At 41.0% G+C, this 21,982-nt stretch overlaps 1 protein-coding gene across 2 annotated transcripts in view; it reads right to left on the bottom strand.

Moving 5' to 3' along the window:
• Nucleotides 1-1,351: 1,351 nt before the first annotated feature.
• LOC128635911 (serine/threonine-protein kinase MARK1-like) overlaps nucleotides 1,352-21,982 on the bottom strand; it is a 31,300-nt gene continuing 10,669 nt past the window's right edge. The window contains exons 5-12 of one of the 2 annotated variants that reach the window (XM_053689006.1): nucleotides 12,337-12,393; nucleotides 5,259-5,438; nucleotides 4,589-4,711; nucleotides 3,559-3,631; nucleotides 2,684-2,754; nucleotides 2,375-2,466; nucleotides 1,948-2,037; nucleotides 1,352-1,655 (exon numbers count right to left, since the gene is read on the bottom strand). In XM_053689006.1, the coding sequence (XP_053544981.1) occupies nucleotides 1,490-1,655; nucleotides 1,948-2,037; nucleotides 2,375-2,466; nucleotides 2,684-2,754; nucleotides 3,559-3,631; nucleotides 4,589-4,711; nucleotides 5,259-5,438; nucleotides 12,337-12,393 (852 nt within the window). In that variant the 3' untranslated portion in view covers nucleotides 1,352-1,489. The remainder of the gene's footprint in view (nucleotides 1,656-1,947; nucleotides 2,038-2,374; nucleotides 2,467-2,683; nucleotides 2,755-3,558; nucleotides 3,632-4,588; nucleotides 4,712-5,258; nucleotides 5,439-12,336; nucleotides 12,394-21,982) is intronic. The other variant, XM_053689007.1, reaches the window with a different exon arrangement.

Here is a 21,982-nt window from a genome sequence, read left to right as displayed (position 1 = left end):
GGATTATTTTCAGCAGGAATTGGCTGTCTTTATTTTATCCCTCCCTCTCTAGTGACTCTTGCGTGGAAAGATCCACATCTTGGGTAGTCATTATCCCATACGTCACTAGCTCATGGACTCTTGCTAATTACATGAAAGAAAACATAATTTATGTAAGAACTTACCTGATAAATTCATTTCTTTCATATTAGCAAGAGTCCATGAGGCCCGCCCTTTTTTGTGGTGGTTATGATTTTTTTGCATAAAGCACAATTATTCCAATTCCTTATTTTATATGCTTTCGCACTTTTTTCTTATCACCCCACTTCTTGGCTATTCATTAAACTGAATTGTGGGTGTGGTGAGGGGTGTATTTGTAGGCATTTTAAGGTTTGGGAAACTTTGCCCCTCCTGGTAGGAATGTATATCCCATACGTCACTAGCTCATGGACTCTTGCTAATATGAAAGAAATGAATTTATCAGGTAAGTTCTTACATAAATTATGTTTTTCCCACCTCATATGTTTTTGTCCCACCCTTTAATGGTTACATTTTATTAATGAATTTTGTTTTTGACAGTTTCCAACTGAACGGAAACCTTTTCTCCGGATTCCTACCTTCAACCCAAGAGGATTGTCTTCCTTCTAGTAGTTCTTGGTCAAGGTTTCATTCTGCAAGCAAGATCTTCACTTTCAAGATGTTTTCAAGTCAAGTCTTCAGTTTCTTCTTCATATGTTTTTTTGGACTGTTTGGACTTTTTATTGTTCTCTCAAAATTCCTCCATTGTGAGCATCAGACAAGTAAGAGGAGGTTTGGCTGCATATTGGTCAGTTTATGGACACTATTCCTACTCTGATTGGTCACTTTTTTCCTGGTGTTATAATTTAGCTCACACCTTAGCTACTTATTGTTATTCTTTATTTTCTGTTCTGTTTTAATATTATTGTATCTGATAATGCTTTTGTTATTTCTTTAAAGTGCTGCATTCTGAGTAGTAAAAGAAAGTATGCAAAATACTTGTCTCTGTGTCTTTAATAAAATCTTGATTATACCTTCACAAGCTAGGATAATCAGAATTACACACACTTGATTACTTCTGGCAAGATCTTGGTGGGCTTTCTTTATTCTAACTATAAATGAAATGCTTTTGGGTTTCTCTTATCTTCAGGAGAGAAGGCTTGATGGAAAGTAGACAAACAATTGTATTTCTACTTGTTTAGAAAACTTCTGTGTATTATATTATTTCTATTTATTAATATATTCTGGTATTATAGCATAAGCAACTGGAGATTTATATATACACAGATGTAAATTGTGTAATTAGTGAATGAAGATCTGATAAGAGAAATAAGAATCAATCCAACAAAGCAAATAATAATAGAATTAAAAGTTTATTATAAAATATTGTAAAACTGCCACAAGAATTTGTCAGCCCAAGAGGCTGAGGTTGGTCCAAGCATTGTAGCAATTCTTCCATGATCCAAATAGCAGAAACAGTTCAGGCCAAAGATCACACACGGTAAGTCCAATCAGATGTCACAGCAAAATGAAGTTCACCCACATATGGCACGTTACTTGCCATAGAAAAAAGATTCCTAAGTCTATTCCAAAAACTTTGCCATTTGCTCCTCTTTCCATTATTGCCAGATGGTATTGGCTGGCCTTCACTGGTGATGCTGTTATTGAGGAAAATAGCAGTTAATGCCTGAAAATAACCAGCTTATTTAATTTTATAAGTAATTTCCTAGCTATAAACAAACATGTTTGAGAGAACGTGGCCAATATTGCCTCAGCTTGGTCTCTATCTATACAGGAACAGTGATATGCAGGCTGTATATTTCATTATAAGATCTGAATTGTAGTGGGCAATTTAAATATAAAATTGAAAGCTATGTAGGGGAAATAAATGAACCATAATATCCACACCTAATGCACACATTTCCCCTCATCCTTTTTCCCTGGACTCACCATGATCTTTTTGCATCAGAGGGTGAAGGCTTGGAAGGGTCTTGGTGTTCTTCAATAAATGGGGAACCAGAGGACTGAGCTATGATGAAGCTGTGGGTAGTGGAGGAAATTGAAAAATGGAAAGAGATGGATTAGGAACAAAGAAGGTGATGGGAGATGTTCTGTAATAAATAATCTTGTGGGAGAGGGAGGAGGTGAATTTGTGTCTCTCAACCATACTTAATCTTTCAACTAATCAAATACCTAATTTAAATGAGAAGATACTTTTTTGTTTTCTATATTGATATTCTTATAATAGGGACCTTTTTGTTTTTGATTCCTGACACTCCACAAACATCTTCTGTAGATGCACATGTCTATCATGTTTGTTGTTCTAATGTAGAAAATAATTGTGGTACATAGAAATCTAATGTATCTGATATCTTACATGTCATTGTCACTCTGGTCATCGCTAGACTCCAGCCTTTTTGCAGGTGGTGACTCAGAACTCCAGTTGGTGTCATCTTGGAGTTCACCGCACTGGTGGGTACAGAAAAGAAAACATTTTGAATGACACACACACACACACACATATATATATATATATATATATATACACACACGCACATATATATATATATATATATATATATATATATACTACACACACACGTATATATATATATATATATATATATATATATATATATATATATATATATATATAACTCAAATGCTAAGTCTCACTGATACTTACCACAGATGAGACTGGTCTAGTCCTCTTTCTTGAGTATTTGGGCTCATTATTCGGGGCTAGGGATAAGTCATCTAGATAGACACAGAAAACATATTTAAAGGGACATGAAACCCATGGGTGAGCCAATGACAATGGGTATTTATATGCAGTCACAATCAGCAGCTAGAACCTAGGTTCTTTGCTGCTCCTGAGCTTTCCTAGATAAACTTTTCAGCAAAAGATAACAAGAAAAGGAAGCAAATAAAATAATAGAAGTAAATTAGAAAGTTGTTTAAAATTGTATGTTCTACCTAAATCATGAAAGATGGGGGTTTCATGTCCCTTTAATAACTGTGCATGTCAACAATAGGGTGTGACGTACCATTACTGCACATACATATGCAAATGTACTACTAGAGAAAATAATTTAAAGGAACAGTCTAGTCAAAATTAAACTTTCATGATTCAGATAGAGCATGTAGTTTTAAACAACTTTCTAATTTACTCCTATTATCAATTTGTTCACTTGGTATCTTCATTTGAAAAATCAAGAATGCAAGCATAGGAGCCGGCCCCATTTTTGGTTCAGATCATGGTCAGCACTTTCTGATTGGTGTCTAAATGTAGTCAACCAATCAGCAAGCGCTACCCAGGTGCTCAACCAAAAATGGGACGACTCCTAAGCTGACATTCAAATAAAGATACCAAGAGAACGAATAAAAATTGATAATAGGAGTAAATTAAAAAGTCACTTAAAATTGCCTGCTCTATCTGAATCATGAAAGTTTAAATTGGACTAGACTATCCCTTTATTGTTAAAAAGCCTTCATTTAAAAACTTATATATATATCTACCTATCAATATATCATCTATATATCTGTGTTACACATATGTACCTGTTATTTCAGGACCCTCAGTAGATGAACCAGGCTCCACGTAACATATCCAGGGATCGCTCATGATTAACTGCTATTAGAAATGAGTAAGGTCAAAACAACTAAACGCATAGTTATAATACATATGTTTAATGTGTAAAGACTGTAATAGTCTAGGACCCCAAATGTGAAGTTTGCTAAGGATGCATATAGTGCAATAGGGCTCACAAAAATATAATTTAAAAATCAGATCATATAAGTAAAAGAAGTAATGAAATAAAAAATACACAGTAAAACTGCATTGTTTAATCACATTACAAATGGTATTTTGTGGAAAAATTAAAAATAAAATTTTATATTCAAAGCATATTTTTTTCCTGTATTGTAAAATCAGTTTCTCCGCCTCTGATATTAGGCTGGATTATTCTAGGGGCTTGACGATATCTGCCATTTCATTCCACATGCAAATGATGTATATAAATCATGTGGTGTAGATTGTTTGGACTGAAGGATTCCTTCCTCAAATTAGTGCCCCATATTTATTCTAGTAACTATTGTTATTTGGTTATAGATTTTTAAAAAGTAAATTAATGCTACAGTACATGCAATAAAGTAGAACACAAATTACCCTGCAGATCTGTACTTGTACGTATTAAATGCGCAGAGAATATTGTGTTCATGGTGGACAAATGTTTTAGGAATTTGTGACATGTTTAACCCTTTCATGACAGGGTTAATTTGTCTACATCTGAACAACTATCCGATGTAAACAAATTGAAATCCAACGGTCGCGTCAGGGGGCCTCCCTATGACGCTAGGCACGCCCTCCAGACCGTGATCGCATCCTGGAAGCGCCGTTGGCTTCAGGACAGCCAAATGGGAAGGACGTTCTATTGCGTCCTAACAGCGTTAAACCCGGCACGGTAAGGACGGAATAGAACGTCAGAACAGTGTTAAAAGGTTAAGTATCCGAGAAATAATTTGTGAGATTGTATTAGTTCATGAAGAATGTGTGAATTTAATGAAGAGGAATAGTAAGACCATAATTTACCTCCAATGACTCATACTTGCAGGGGTCTGGCATTAGCATTTTGCGAAGAAGATTTTCACAGTCAGTAGTGATGTAATCAGGAACAAAGTCACAAAAGGCGTTTATGCCGATCTTTCTCATTGCCTAAGAAAACCAATACAAACAAGGGTGAGCAAGTCTAATGTTACTCAGCACTGTCCTTGTGTAAAATATAACTGATGCAGCTCTTAGGATAGGAAAGTCACAATTAAACTTGCATGATTCAGATAGAGCAGGTCATTTTAAGACACTTTTAAATTCACTTCTATTTTAAAATATGCTTTGTTCTCTTGGTATCCCTTGTTGAAAAAGAATACACACATATCCTACACTAGTGGGAGCCGCTGCTGATTGGTGCCTGCACACATTTGTCTCTTGTGATTGGCTGACTAGATGTGTTCATCTTGCCGCCAGCAGTGTAATGCTGTTCCTTCAGCAAAGGATAACAAGAGAATGAAGCAAATTTGGTAATAGAAGTAAATTAAAAAGTTGTTTAAAATTGCATGTTCTATCTAAATCATGACAGAAAATGATGGGGTTTTCTGTCCCTTTAATCTAGTAATGAAAGTAAAAACATAATTTGTGCCAAATGTATTCTCTCCCCGCTCCTGAGGAATATTTCATACAAATTGTACCTTTGAGTGACACTTACCACTTGTGCTGCGCCGTAAGGTGACTTGGAGAAGCCGATCAAATCATAAAGTATCCTCCCGAGGCCCTGTATATCTATTTGTAGCCCAAAATGATTTTTAGTTTCTGAAGAGAAGATTGTGCTTACACCAAAATCTGCGACTTTGATGTTTCCATCTTCGTTTATAAGGATATTCATGGTCTAAAATAAAGGAAATATGCTGTTAGTTTAAAAAAAAAAAACTTTATTGATTTAGCAGTTAGCATTTGTATCTGTTTAGTGATATTTCTTTCTTTCAGGGCTGTTTCTAGTGGCGGGCAGACCGGGCAGTGGGAGCAATAAGGAGCGCTTTAATAAAAAAAAAAAAAATATTAACCAGTGGGGAGCACTTTAAAAAAAAAACTTTTTTTTTTTTTAATTATGTTAAAGTGGCAGTGCTTGCTTGCTTGATAAACTACTGGTATAGCAAAGGTTAACAGATTACAAGCATATACATTAAAAAAAATAATATATATATATATATATATATATATTTGAAAGGAAGCTGTTATGTTAATTGGCTGCATTGGATGTCACTCATACTAATGGAGCAACAAGATCACAAAGGGGGCGTGTTAAGACCGGATAACTACTTAGAGCTCAAACGGAAAGTAAAAAGGAGAGGAATCACCCTGAGGAAAGCAGTCTCCTATCTCACTGATCTGTGTCACTAAAGAGGTGATGCTTTACGCATATGACAAATTATTCATGGTCTTTACATAATGATATGAACATATTTTTTTGTTTTACTAAGCTTATTAAAAAAAGTGCTTTATAAAAATTGGGTTTCCACATACTAAGGAACAGGTTTTCTGTTATGGACTGTTGAATAAAAAAAAAAATCTTTTTGACATTATGCCTTTTTTTTACTTACTTAATAGTGATGGGTGTGTGTATGTGTCATTTACTCCATAACGGCAATGGCGAGTTTTCACAAACTCACATGTTAGTGCTTGTGTCTGCTATTACTGCCTGAGTATGTGTGTGTGTATGCCTATCTATCCCTGCCTGTGTGTGTGTCTGCTATTACTGCCTGAGTGTGTGTGTGTGTATGCCTATCTATCCCTGCCTGTGTGTGTGTCTGCTATTACTGCCTGAGTGTGTGTGTGTGTATGCCTATCTATCCCTGCCTGTGTGTGTATCTGCCTATTACTGCCTGAGTGTGTCTGTGTATGCCTATCTATCCCTGCCTGTGTGTGTATCTGCCTATTACTGCCTGTGTGTGTGTGTATGCCCATCTATCCCTGCCTGTGTGTATATCTGCCTATTACGGCCTGAGTGTGCGTGTGTGTGCCTATCTATCCCTGTCTGTGTGTGTATCTGCCTATCACTGCCTGTGTGTGTATGTATCTGCCTATTACTGCCTGACTGTGTGTGTGTGTGTGCCTATCTATCCCTGCCTGTGTGTGTGCCTGCTTTTACTGCCTGAGTGTGTGTGTATGCCTATCTATCCCTGCCTGTGTGTATATCTGCCTATCACTGCCTGAGTCTCTGTGTGTGTGTGTATGCCTATCTATCCCTGCCTGTGTGTGTTTATCTGCCTATTACTGAGTGAGTGTGCGTGTGTATGCCTATCTATCCCTGCCTGTGTGTGTATCTGCCTATTACTGCCTGTGTGTGTGTATGCCTATCTATCCCTGCCTGTGTGTGTGTGCATCTGCCTATTACTGCCTGTGTGTGTATGCCTATCTATCCCTGCCTGTGTGTGTGCCTGCTTTTACTGCCTGAGTGTGTGTGTATGCCTATCTATCCCTGCCTGTGTGTGTATCTGCCTATTACTGGTTGAGTGTGTGTGTATGCCTATCTATCCCTGCCTGTGTGTATTTCTGCCTATCACTGCCTGAGTCTCTGTGTGTGTGTATGCCTATCTATCCCTGCCTGTGTGTGTATCTGCCTATTACTGCCTGAGTGTGCGTGTGTGTATGCCTATCTATCCCTGTCTGTGTGTGTTTATCTGCCTATTACTGAGTGAGTGTGCGTGTGTATGCCTATCTATCCCTGCCTGTGTGTGTATCTGCCTATTACTGCCTGTGTGTGTGTATGCCTATCTATCCCTTCCTGTGTGTGTATCTGCCTATTACTGCCTGTGTGTGTGTGTATGCCTATCTATCCCTGCCTGTGTGTGTGCCTGCTTTTACTGCCTGAGTGTGTGTGTATGCCTATCTATCCCTGCCTGTGTGTGTGTCTGCTATTACTGCTTGAGTCTGTGTGTGTATGCCTATCAATCCCTGCCTGTGTGTGTTTATCTGCCTATTACTGAGTGAGTGTGCGTGTGTATGCCTATCTATCCCTGCCTGTGTGTGTATCTGCCTATTACTGCCTGTGTGTGTGTATGCCTATCTATCCCTTCCTGTGTGTGTATCTGCCTATTACTGCCTGTGTGTGTGTGTATGCCTATCTATCCCTGCCTGTGTGTGTGCCTGCTTTTACTGCCTGAGTGTGTGTGTATGCCTATCTATCCCTGCCTGTGTGTGTGTCTGCTATTACTGCTTGAGTCTGTGTGTGTATGCCTATCAATCCCTGCCTGTGTGTGTTTATCTGCCTATTACTGCCTGAGTGTGTTTGTGTGTGTGTATGCCTATCTATCCCTGCCTGTGTGTGTATCTGCCTATTACTGCCTGAGTGTGTGTGTGTATGCCTATCTATCCCTGTCTGTGTGTGTTTCTGCCTATTACTGCCTGAGTGTGTGTGTGTGTATGCCTATCTATCCCTGCCTGTGTGTGTTTATCTGCCTATTACTGCCTGAGTGTGCGTGTGTATGCCTATCTATCCCTACCTGTGTGTGTGTCTGCTATTACTGCCTGAGTGTGTGTGTGTGTGTATGCCTATCTATCCCTGCCTGTGTGTGTGTCTGCTATTACTGCCTGAGTGTGTGTGTGTGCCTATCTATCCCTGCCTGTGTGTGCCTGCTATTACTGCCTGAGTGTGTGTGTGTATATCTGCCTATTACTGCCTGAGTGTGTGTGTGTATACCTATCTATCCCTGCATGTGTGTGTGTGTGTCTGCTATTACTGCCTGTGTGTTTGTGTATGCCTATCTATCCCTGCCTGTGTGTGTGCCTGCAATTACTGCCTGAGTGTGTGTGTGTATGCCTATCTATCCCTGCCTGTGTGTGTGCCTGCTATTACTGCCTTAGTGTGTGTGTGTGTGTATGCCTATCTATCCCTGCATGTGTGTGTGTCTGCTATTACTGCCTGAGTGAGTGTGTGTGTATGCCTATCTATCCCTGCCTGTGTGTGTGCCTGCTATTACTGCCTGAGTGTGTGTGTGTATGCCTATCTATCCATGCCTGTGTGTCTGCCTGCTATTACTGCCTGAGTGTGTGTGTGTATGCCTATATATCCTTGCTTGTGTGTGCATGTATCTGCCTATTACTGCCAGTGTGTGTGTATCTGCCTATTACTGCCTGTGTGTGCATGTATCTGCCTATTACTGCCTGTGTGTGTAGCCTATCCCTGCCTGTGTGTGCATGTCTCTGTCTATTACTGCCTCTGTGTGTGTGTGTGTGTGTATGCCTATCTATCCGTGCCTGTGTGTGCATGTGTCAGCCTATTACTGCCTCTGTGTGTGTGTGTGTGTATGCCTATCTATCCGTGCCTGTGTGTGCATGTGTCAGCCTATTACTTCCTGTGTGTGTGTATGCCTATCTATCCCTGCTTGTGTGTGCATAGATCTGCCTATTACTGCCTGTGTTCTGTGTGTGTATCTGCCTATTACTGCCTGTGTGTGTATGTATCTGCCTATTACTGCCTGTGTGTGTATGCCTTTTTATCCCTGCCTGTGTGTGCATGTCTCTGTCTATTATTGTCTATGTGTGCATGTCTCTGTCTATTACTGCCTGTGTATGCATGTCTCTGTCTATTACTGCCTGTGTGTGCATGTCTCTGTCTATTATTGTCTGTGTGTGCATGTATCTGCCTATTACTGCCTGTGTGTGCATGTATCAGCCTATTATTGCCTGTGTGTGTGTATGCCTATCTACCCCTGCTTGTGTGTGCATGGATCTGCCTATTACTGCCTGTGTGTGCATGTATCTGGCTATTACTGCCTGTGTGTGTATGCCTATCTATCCCTGCCTGTGTGTGCATGTCTCTGTCTATTACTGCCTGTGTGTGTGTGTGTGTGTGTGTGTGTGTATGCCTATCTATCCGTGCCTGTGTGTTCATGTGTCAGCCTATTACTTCCTGTGTGTGTGTGTATGCCTATATATCCCTGCGTGTGTGTGTGTATGCCTATTACTGCCTGTATGTGTATCTGCCTATTACTGCCTGTGTGTGCATGTATCTGCCTATTACTGCCTGTGTGTGTATGCCTATTTATCCCTGCCTGTGTGTGCATGTCTCTGTCTATTACTGCCTGTGTATGCATGTCTCTGTCTATTACTGTATGTGAGTGCATGTATCTGCCTATTATTGTCTGTGTGTGCATGTATCTGCCTATAATTGTCTATGTGTGCATGTATCTGTCTATTACTGCCTGTGTGTGCATGTCTCTGTCTATTACTGCCTGTGTGAGAATGTTTCTGTCTATTACTACCTGTTTGTGCATGCCTATGCCAATTACTACCTGTTTGTGCATGTCGCTGTCAATTACTACCTGTTTATGCATGTCTCTGTCTATTACTGCCTGTGTGTGCATGTCTCTGTCTAATACTACATGTGTGTGCATGTATCTGCCTATTATTGTCTGTGTGTGCATGTCTCTGTCTATTACTGTCTGTGTGTGCATGTCTCTGTCTATTACTGTCTGTGTGTGCATGTCTCTGTCTGTTAATGCCTGTGGGTGCACATCTCTGTCTATTACTGCCTGTGTGTGCATGTCTTTGTCTATTACTGTCTGTGAGTGCATGTCTCTGTCTATTACTGTCTGTGAGTGCATATCTCTGTCTGTTACTGCCTGTGTGTGCATGTCTCTGTCTGTTCCTGCCTGTTCCTGCCTGTGTGAGCACATCTTTGACTATTACTGCCTGTGTGTGCATGTCTCTGTCTATTACTGCCTGTGTGTGCATGTATCTGCCTATTATTGTCTATGTGTGCATGTATCTGTCTAATATTGTCTGTATGTGCATGTCTCTGTCTATTACTGCCTGTGTGTGAATATCTCTGTCTATTAGCACCTGTTTGTGCATGCCTATGTCAATTACTACCTGTTTGTGCATGTTGCTGTCAATTACTACCTGTTTGTGCATGTCTCTGTCAATTACTGCCTGTGTGTGCATGTCTCTCTCTATTACTGTCTATGAGTGCATGTCTCTGTCTATTACTGCCTGTGTGTGCATGTCTCTGTCTATTACTGTCTGTGAGTGCATATCTCTGTCTATTACTGTCTGTGAGTGCATGTCTCTGTCTATTACTGTCTGTGTGTGCATATCTCTGTCTATTACTGTCTGTAAGTGCATGTCTCAGTCTATTACTGTCTGTGAGTTCATATCTCTGTCTATTACTGTCTGTGAGTGCATATCTCTGTCTATTACTGTCTGTGTGTGCATATCTCTGTCTATTACTGTCTGTGTGTGCATGTCTCAGTCTATTACTGTCTGTGAGTGCATGTCTCTGTCTATTACTGTCTGTGTGTGCATGTCTCTGTCTATTACTGTCTGTGAGTGCATATCTCTGTCTATTACTGTCTGTGAGTGCATATCTGTCTATTACTGTCTGTGTATGAATGTCTCTGTCTATTACTGTCTGTGTGTACATGTATCTGTCATTTACTCTCTGTGAGTGCATATCTCTGTCTATTACTGTCTGTGAGTGCATATCTCTGTCTATTACTGTCTGTGTGTGCATGTCTCTGTCTATTACTGCCTGTGTGTATAGTATATTTGAAGTATATTTGAAAAATAAACAGTTATTACAGTTCTTTATCAAATTATGTATTGTGCGAAAATCTCATAGACTTTAATAGTGAATTTTGTAAAAAAAATTGTTATAACTTTTCTAAATATTTGTAATAGACCCCTGAATATGTTACAAATACACCCAGTGACATATTGCAATCCTTTAGAAAATCTTACATGATGACTTTTTTTGCAAAGTTCAACTTTAAAATCGATTGGAAGCTTTGTAGATTTTGTATAAGAATTTAAAGGGATTGATTATGCATTAAACAAATAAATATGCATAGCTATAAGAAAAGTATAAATATAATGGCAATTAGTAAAAGATATAAAGATATTATCTAAAAATATCTTTATATTTGGAAAAAACCATTGCAGTAGAAAAAGAACATATTTAAAGGGATAGGAAAGTCAAAATTAAACTTTCATAATTCAGGATACACCAAACAAATTTAAGACAATTCTATTATTCTTGTTCTCTTGGTATCCATTGTTGAAAAGCATATGTACATATCCTTAGCAGCAGCAATGCACTACTAGGAGCTAACGGGTGGTTGGCCGCAACACACATTTGTCTCTTGTCATTTGCTCACCAGATGTGTTCAGCTAGGTCCCAGTAGTGCACTGCTGCTTTGGAGCTGACCTCTAAATGACAGAGTGACATGCAAGGTCTAGGAGGGGGACTTTAGAATCTGTGAGGGGGGGCGCATTTTGGAATTTTGCCCTGGGAGCCAGAGTCTCTAGAAACGGCCCTGTTTCTAATGTCATGTAGAACGGTGAGGGGGAATTTCAGTGTGTTTTGCCCATGTGCAAATCCAGTGTTAAATTGTAAACCTCTTGGGGTTCTATATAAAAATGATAAGTGTTGTCCTGGGGTTTCATTTAAAAAGTGCAGCCGATAAACAATAAAAAGAACTGATTGTGATTGTTATGACATTAAACTTGCTCCTCTACAGCCGTTAACTCCGTGATAAGTATTAAAAGACGGATAGTTAGCAACCCCTGTATGAGACGTATTTTGAAATAATTTTGTGTTTGTAAAACGGTGTCCCGTAAAAGTTATCACTATTGTAACCTTGTGTATGTAACTTACTAAGCCTTTAATGTAGAGTGAATAAACGTGTTTTTATATTGCTGAGTCTGCATGTCATTTATGCATAGAATGTCCATTTAATACATTATACATATCTATTAACTTAACCCCCCAACCCTTTTTCACTTACATTTAAGTCCAGATGTGCAATGCCCTTCTGATGACAGTGAAGCACTGCTGACACGATCTGAAAAGAATGTTAGTTTAGATTAAATTCAGGGCTTATATATTATAAATGTGTCAGATACATAATGATAAATAACAATCAGCTAAATGACGAGTTTTGCCGTACAGCTATACCGCTAAAAAATTGGCCATTGCGCGTGGAATGGCCAGTAACGCATATTATGAGTCTTGTGAATATAGCTATACCGCAAGCATTTTAGCCTGTAACGCAACGTCCATTCCGCACTCAAAAAAGTGACGTTTGAGTGCAGGATTTTCTAGAGCGCCATGTTACAGGTTGTGCAGTCTGGCTAAAATGCTTGCGTTACAGCCTACACCGACACGATCCATTCCGCTATTTGATTCCAGTAGTTATGGATTTTGTGTAACAAAAATGTTTCACAAAACTCATAACTAAAATGTCACAAAGTACACTAACACCCATAAACTACCTATTAACCCCTAAACCGTCACCCTCCCACATCGCAAACACTATATAAAACTTACTAACCCCTAATCTGCCGCCCACCCACATCGCAACTATTAAATAAATGTATTAACCCCTAATCTGCCGCCCACCCAGATCGCCAACACTATTTAAATATATTAACCCCTAAACCGGGGCCCCCCCCACATCGCCAACACTATTTAAATATATTATCCCCTAAATTACTGGCCCCCCACATCGCAAAACACTAAATTAAACTATTAACCCCTAAACCTAACACATCCTAACATTAAATTAAAATTACAATATAACTATCTTTAAATAAATAAAAACTTACCTATGAAATAAAAAAAGCTAAGTTTAAACTATAAATTAACCTAACATAACTATTCTAATAAAATAAAATAAACTACAATTTAAAAAATCAAAGATTACAAAAAAAACACCAAAATTCCGAAAAAAAAATTAACTCTATGATTACAAAATAATAAACAAAATTATCAAAAATAAAAGCAATTACACCTAATCTAATAGCCCTAACCCCCCCAAAATAAAAACACACCCTAACCTACAATAAACTACCAATAGCCCTTAAAAGGGCCTTTTGTAGGGCATTGCCCTAAATTTAAACAGCTCTTTAACCTTGAAAAAAAATATAAATCCCCCAACAATAAAACACACCCCCAACCAACCCCCCAAAATAATAATCCTAAATCTAAAAAATTCCTAAAATACCCATTGCCCCTAAAGGGGCATTTGTATGGGCATTGCCCTTAAAAGGGCATTCAGCTCTCTTACTGTGCCCATCCCTAATCTATAAAAAAAAGCCCATCCAAAAGAATGAAAAAAAACTAACACTAACCCCATAAAATCTACTCATGGTTTCTGAAGTCCGGACATCCATCTCCATTCAGGCGGCGACATCTTCATCCATCGCAGGGCGTCTTCTATCTTCATCCCGGCGGCGTGGAGGATTTCAGAAGCTCTCATCCTATTGGCTGATTTGAATTTGAAGAATCAAACCAGCCAATAGGAATGCAAGGTACGCCATTTTGAAATGGTTACCTTGCATTCAATTTCAGTTTACGGCGGGGCTTTATGAACGCTCCACGCATGATGTCATCACCGTCCAGGATAGCTCTGCTCCGCGTCACCAGGATAAAGATAGAAGACGTCCCCGCGATGGATGAAGATGTTGCCGCCTGGATGAAGACTTCTCGCTGCCTGGATGGAGATGGATGTCCGGACTTCAGGAACCGTGAGTAGATTTTATGGGGTTAGTGTTAGGTTTTTTTCATTCTTTGGGTGTTTTTTTTTTTTAGATTAGGGATGAGCACCGTAAAAGAGCTAAATGTCCTTTTAAGGGCAGTGTAAAAGAGATGAATGTCCTTTTAAGGGCAATGCCCATACAAGTGGCCCTTTAGGGAAATTGGTAGTTTAGGTTTTTTTAGACTTAGGTTTTTTTATTTTGGAAGGTTGGTTGGGTGGTGGATTTTACTGTTGGGGGGACTTTGGATTTTTTTCTAGGTAAAATAGCTGTTTAACTTAGGGCAATGCCCTACAAAAGGCCCTTTTAAGGGCTATTGGTAGTTTATTGTAGGTTAGGGGGTGTTTTTATTTCTGGGGGGCTTTTTTATATTTATAGGGCTATTAGATTAGGTGTAATTGTTTTTATTTTTGATAATTTTGTTTATTATTTATTGTAATCTTAGAGTTTATTATTTTTCGTAATTTTAGTGTTTGTTACTTTTTGTAATCTTAGATTTTTTTGATTTTTTTTCGTAGTATAACTTTTTTTTAAATTTGTCATTTAGTTTTTTAAATTTTTTCGTAGAGTTAGGATTTCTTTTATTCATGTAATTTAGGTTTTTTAATTGTTAGTTTATTTTATTGTATTAGAATAGTTATGTTAGGTTAATTTATAGTTTAACCCCTTAATGACCAAGGATGTGCCAGGTTCATCCTGCAGAAACTGTCAGTTAGTGACAATGGACGTACCTGGCACGTCCTTGGTCTAACTGAGAGCTGGAAGCGATTGCGATCGCTTCCAGCAGCTCTCAGGGTATTGCAGTGATGCCTCGATATTGAGGCATCACTGTAATACCTTTTTTAAGCATCTGATGCAGAGAGAGCCACTCTGTGGCCCTCTCTGCACAGGTAGCGATGGTGCCAATCGTTGGCGGGTGAGAGCTTAGCAGGGAGGCGGGTGGGCGGCCCATCGCTACCCAGCATCCGCTTCCTGTAGGTGCAATGTGCACGCCCGGTGCCGGGAGAGTGCGGGGGGGGGGGGGCTGTGGGAGCGCACACACGCAGAAACCACTGCCACCAATGATCCCTTAATTGTAGGAGAGAGGGAGAGGAGACATTTTTAAAAAAAATAAGTATCAAAGGATCTTGGAGGGGGGTATTGAGGGGGGGCAGCTACACTAGAAAAAGCTCTATTTTATAAAAAAAAATCCAAAAAAATGTTTTTGGGGGCAAACTGCCAGTACTCAAGATAGCAGGAAATAGGTAGCGGGGGGAGGGTTAGAGAGCTGTTTGGGGGGGATCAGGGAGGTTGGGGGCTATCACAGCTGAATAAATATTTTTTATTTTTTTTTTAAAACAAAAACCTTTTATTTTAGTACTGGCAGACTTTTTGCCAGTACTTAAGATGGCGGGACAATTGTGGGGTGGGGGAGGGAAGAGAGCTGTTTGGGAGGGATCAGGGGTGGGATGTGTCAGGTGGGAGGCTGATTTCTACACTAAAGCTAAAATTAACCCTGCAAGCTCCCTACAAGCTACCTAATTAACCCCTTCACTGCTAGGCATAATACAAGTGTGCTGCGCAGCATTTAGCGGCCTTCTAATTGCCAAAAAGCAACACCAAAGTCATATATGTCTGCTTTATAAACAATGGGGATCCCAGAGAAGCATTTACAACAATGTGTGCCATAATTGCACAAGCTGTTTGTAAATAATTTCAGTGAGAAACCTAAAGTTTGTGAAAAAATTTGTTAAAAAAGTAAACAGTTTTTTTATTTGACATGAAAATATACCAAAATGGGCCTAGATCAATACATTGGGTTGTCTACTACACTACACCAAAGCTCAAATTAACCATACAAGCTCCCTAATTAACCCCTTCACTGCTGAACATAATACACGTGTGGTGTGCAGCAGCATTTAGCTGCCTTCTAATTAGCAAAAAGCAACCCCAAAGCCATATAAGTCTGCTATTTCTGAGCAAAGGGGATCCCAGAGAAGCATTTTCCACCATTTGTGCCATAATTGCATAAGCTGTTTGTAAATAATTTCAGTGAGAAATCTAAAGTTTGTGACAAAATGTGTGAAAAAGTGAACAATTTTGTTTATTTGATCGCATTTGGCAGTGAAATGGTGGCATGAAATATTCCAAAATGGGCCTAGATCAATACTTTGGGATGTCTTCTAAAAAAAAATATATTCATGTCAAGAGATATTCCGGGATTCCTGACAGATATCAGTGTTCCAATGTAACTAGCGCTAATTTTGAAATTTATTGCCCTATAACTTGCAAAAAAGCAAAGAACATGTAAACATTGGGTACTGTATTTCTAAACTCAGGACAAAATTTAGAAACTATTTAGCATGGGTGTTTTTTGGTGGTTGTAGATGTGTAACTAGGCTTACCAGATGTCCCAGTTTGACTGGGATTGTCCCTGTTTGGAGGCTCTGTCCCAATGTCCCACCCAACTGTTCATTCGGTCCCAGCCGGTGCCGGCATTACAAACACCGGCAATGCAAAATCCGTTTTTTAACATTCGGATTGCAATTAGCTAGCATAGCTGACATGGGCAGTATTATCACAAAATACTATACTGTGTACGTCCCTAAATGCCCCCTCTAAACTCAAAATGAATTGCAAGTACCACACAACCTCTTCAATTGGAAGCCACAAAAACGCGCTGTGGTGAGAGGAATTTAATGTGTCGTCTGACAATACACTGACAGCAGCAGTGACAGTGCAGGGCAGAACCGGCGCTATAAGGAACTAGTAATAATCGTGGAAGAAAAGGGAAGAAAAGACTGAACCAGGACATGGAGATAGTCAGTAATGGAAGCAAAGCCATATCCTTACAATCTCTGAGTAGTTTCTGCTTTAACCTCTGACTTTTTCCAAACCTAACTACTTTCATATAACTGAATGATCTAGTGCCACTTATTGATACCTTCTATTCCAGTCAGAGCCTATTTTTAAAGAGATTAAAATATGCATTTGTGAGTTTTTTGGAAAATTAGTTCAGGTCGGCAATCGTCATGCCCCATTGACCACCCCCCTTAACAATTCCCCTGACCACACCCCACTGGCACCGTGCCAGGTGGTCCTAGTTTCACCTCTAAAAATTATGGTAAGTGTGGCAAACCTAGCCACTTCTGGACTATAACGTAAGAAAGGTTGTCTATAGGCTGTATATTGTGCTATGTAGATGTGACAGACCCTTCTGTCAGCACTGAAAGAGTTAACTGTGTTCAGCTTTAGCCTCAGCTATTGTGCACTGTCATTAATGTTATTGATAAACAGTCCATTGTTTAATCACCCTCAGAGAGCAAATGCTTAGGTGATAAGAAAAGCCAAATGTGTCTTGTGTTTAAATTGTTATCAGCTTAAGCAAGGTAAATCTATTGTATCATGTCAAGGGTGTGTTCCCTTCATCTAATGTACAACATTCTTTCAACCCCCCCCCCCCCCGATCTGGGGGGGGGGTCAAACCGGCATAAATACTAGGCATAGCCTTTTAATAAATGTCATTCTGTTTTAAACCTGAAAACTGGCTGGGTTGTGAATTGCTGATTCCCTATGCAGGACATTGTTCCCTGGTGTTAACCCTTGGTATACTGTTGGTGCCGTTACAATTGGTGGCAAGCGACGGAATGAACCTTATCGCCCAGAAGAGCAACTACACAAGCCAGTAACCTCAGGAAGAGGGGGATTACTACAATACTGACTAAGATGGAAGGAGTACCAGGGACCGAAGTGAATGGAGATGGATTATTCTAAGCTAAAGAGACAAACGTAAAAGGAACTGCTAGAAGCCAGGGGAAAGATAGGCAGCAGCAAACCCAAGGCTATATTAATTGCTGAGCTGATGGAGGGAGACAGAGCTCGCAGCGCTACGCCTCCAGCAGCCATGGAGGAGACCCTATACCAGAGGGAAATGAGGACCAGGCTGGAATTTTTACCCCAACCTGTACCACGGGATATGCTATCCGTGGTAATGGCAGATGTGCAGGAGTACGTGATGGCACACAGTCCGCGGAATGCATCCTCCCGAGCAGAATCCATTTTGGACGCACTCAGCAACCCAGTAAGACCCAAAATCCCATACCATGCATTTAAAATGTTTTGTGAGGAGAAGGATGAGATTGATGGGTATTTACAGGATTTTGAGAGACTGTGCGAGTTACATGATTTGGAGCAGTCCGTATGGGTGCCGGTGCTAGCAGGCAAGCTAGCCGGTAGGGCAGCGGAAGCGTATCGCGCTGTACCCAGGGAGGACAGCAAGGATTACGCTAAAGTGAAGAGAGCGATCTTGGAAAGATATGCCATTACCTCAGAGGCATACCGGCGCAAGTTTAGAGGCCTGCGCAAGCCAGAAAGAGATTCACATGCAGAGTGGGCCCACAAGCTGGATCAAGCATCTCAAGGGTGGATACAGGCCAGCCAAGCTACCACCATGGAAGAATTGCGACAACTGATGCTGTTGGAGCAATTCTTTAACGGCTTGTCCCCAGAAGCCCAAGAATGGGTGAGAGATCGAAAACCCCTCACCTTAACCGAAGCAGCCAGATTAGCAGACCAGCATTTTGATGCCAGGAGGCACCATGGACTACAGCCTAACAACGGACGGGCTAATATACAATGCCACACCTGCAAGCAGTGGGGACATATGGCACGTGAGTGCACCCAAAATCGGAGCAGACAAGCTTGGAACCAGGTCAGACAGAACCTGGCCCCAAGGGCGGCTGCTCACCATTACCAAACGGAGCCAGCCGCTCATGAGGTGTTGAGCACCCAAGCCGAGGAACCCCTGGGAATTCTGCATGAGGTGATGTCGGTCCAGGGACTTCGGGATTCGGGAGCTACTTTAACCCTGATAGCTCCCCATTTGGTGCCGGATACAGCACCCACTGGCGGATCCGTGGCAGTACGAGGGGCAGGGGGAGCAGTATACCGATTGCCCACTGCTAGAGTGGAGTACAGACCCCCAGTCACCCCAGCAGCTGCCAGTTACCAACCCCCGGCGCACCGCTATACCACACGGCCTCCGGCCACGAACTACCCTCAGAGAGGCCGGTTCAATTCGCGGGGCTACTCACAACCTATTCGGTGCTTTGGATGTAAGCGACTAGGGCACAAAAGACCAGAGTGTCCCCTAAACGCAGCAAATCAAGCACAGTCCTGGAGAAGACCCGCCGGCGGAATCCCACATAATCCTCAGCCTGCGGCCCGCTACGTAGAGGTGCCAGAATGCTGGGGCAGCCTACATGAAGCAGACCCCGTGCAAGCTGCCCACCGGAATAACCGGCAGCGGGTTAAAGTGAATGGGAAGGAGGTCAGTGGTCTACGGGATACTGGTGCTACCATGACCTTGCTTCAAGAGAACTTGGTGTCTGAGAAACAGCACACTGGAGACACTATGGCTGTGAGGGTAGCAGGGGGCACTGTGTTCCGCCTACCTGTTGCCAGGGTACATTTGGATTGGGGAGTGGGCGCTAGACTTGTGAATGTGGGGGTCAAGAAGGACTTACCTGCTGATGTTCTCCTTGGAAATGACTTGGCCCCCCTTGTTTCTGCCTATGCTCCCATGGATCCCGCTGATGTTAACCCTGTGACTACCCAAGCCCAGTCCCTCCGGGAAGAGACGCTTCCATGTTTGGGGTGGGGGCAGTACTGAGCCAAGTTGGAGCAGATGGCGGAGAACACCCCGTAGCTTACTTGAGCCGAAAGTTGTTGCCCCGGACATCCCCAAGCCGATCCGTTGGGATCAGACTGTGTATGCCGGCTTGGTTCTGGGGGAGCATTGTGGCAAACCTAGCCACTTCTGGACTATAACGTAAGAAAGGTTGTCTATAGGCTGTATATTGTGCTATGTAGATGTGACAGACCCTTCTGTCAGCACTGAAAGAGTTAACTGTGTTCAGCTTTAGCCTCAGCTATTGTGCACTGTCATTAATGTTATTGATAAACAGTCCATTGTTTAATCACCCTCAGAGAGCAAATGCTTAGGTGATAAGAAAAGCCAAATGTGTCTTGTGTTTAAATTGTTATCAGCTTAAGCAAGGTAAATCTATTGTATCATGTCAAGGGTGTGTTCCCTTCATCTAATGTACAACATTCTTTCAACCCCCCCCCCCCGATCTGGGGGGGGGGTCAAACCGGCATAAATACTAGGCATAGCCTTTTAATAAATGTCATTCTGTTTTAAACCTGAAAACTGGCTGGGTTGTGAATTGCTGATTCCCTATGCAGGACATTGTTCCCTGGTGTTAACCCTTGGTATACTGTTGGTACCGTTACAGTAAGCCTATGTGTAACAGATTTTGGGGGTCAAAGTTAGAAAAAGTGTGTTTTTTTTCCATTTTTTCCTCATATTTTATAAAAAAAATGTATAGTGAATTATAAGATATGATGAAAATAATGGTATCTTTAGAAAGTCCATTTAATGTCCTTAAGGGTAAGAAAATGGAAAAATGGTCTGGTCATTAAGGGGTTAAACTTAGTTGTTTTTATTTCACAGGTAAATTTTTACTGAATTAAAAATAGTTATATTGTAATTTTAATTTAAAGTTAGGTGGGGGTGTTAGGTTTAGGGGTCAATAGTTTAATTTAGAGTTTTGCGATGTGAGGGGCCGGCGGTTTAGGGGTTAATATATTTAAATAGTGTTGGCGATGTGAGGGGCCAGCGGTTTAGGGGTTTATAGGTTTATTTAGTGTCGGCAATGTCAGGGAGCGGCGCTTTAGGGGTTAATCATTTTATTTAGTGTCAGTGATGTCAGGGGCGGCAGATTAGGGGTGTTTAGACTAGGGGTTTATGTTAGGGTGTTAGGTTTAAAGGGACACTGACTCACTGAGCCCACATTTTTTCTTTTGTGATTCAGATAGAGCATGACATTTTAAGCAACATTCTAATTTACTCCTACAGGGAGTGCAGAATTATTAGGCAAATGAGTATTTTGACCACATCATCCTCTTTATGCATGTTGTCTTACTCCAAGCTGTATAGGCTCGAAAGCCTACTACCAATTAAGCATATTAGGTGATGTGCATCTCTGTAATGAGAAGGGGTGTGGTCTAATGACATCAACACCCTATATCAGGTGAGCATAATTATTAGGCAACTTCCTTTCCTTTGGCAAAATGGGTCAAAAGAAGGACTTGACAGGCTCAGAAAAGTCAAAAATAGTGAGATATCTTGCAGAGGGATGCAGCACTCTTAAAATTGCAAAGCTTCTGAAGCGTGATCATCGAACAATCAAGCGTTTCATTCAAAACAGTCAACAGGGTCGCAAGAAGCGTGTGGAAAAACCAAGGCGCAAAATAACTGCCCATGAACTGAGAAAAGTCAAGCGTGCAGCTGCCAAGATGCCACTTGCCACCAGTTTGGCCATATTTCAGAGCTGCAACATCACTGGAGTGCCCAAAAGCACAAGGTGTGCAATACTCAGAGACATGGCCAAGGTAAGAAAGGCTGAAAGACGACCTCCACTGAACAAGACACACAAGCTGAAACGTCAAGACTGGGCCAAGAAATATCTCAAGACTGATTTTTCTAAGGTTTTATGGACTGATGAAATGAGAGTGAGTCTTGATGGGCCAGATGAGCTTGTGGGGCCTTTTCGGGTTGAGGATGGAGTCAAGCTCAACTCCCAGTCCTACTGCCAGTTTCTGGAAGACACCTTCTTCAAGCAGTGGTACAGGAAGAAGTCTGCATCCTTCAAGAAAAACATGATTTTCATGCAGGACAATGCTCCATCACACGCGTCCAAGTACTCCACAGCGTGGCTGGCAAGAAAGGGTATAAAAGAAGAAAATCTAATGACATGGCCTCCTTGTTCACCTGATCTGAACCCCATTGAGAACCTGTGGTCCATCATCAAATGTGAGATTTACAAGGAGGGAAAACAGTACACCTCTCTGAAC

This window comes from Bombina bombina, chromosome 7, assembly GCF_027579735.1.
Source record: "Bombina bombina isolate aBomBom1 chromosome 7, aBomBom1.pri, whole genome shotgun sequence".
Taxonomy (NCBI): domain Eukaryota; kingdom Metazoa; phylum Chordata; class Amphibia; order Anura; family Bombinatoridae; genus Bombina; species Bombina bombina.
Note: the sequence above shows the minus strand (reverse complement) of the source record. Positions and strands in the feature narration are given on the sequence as shown.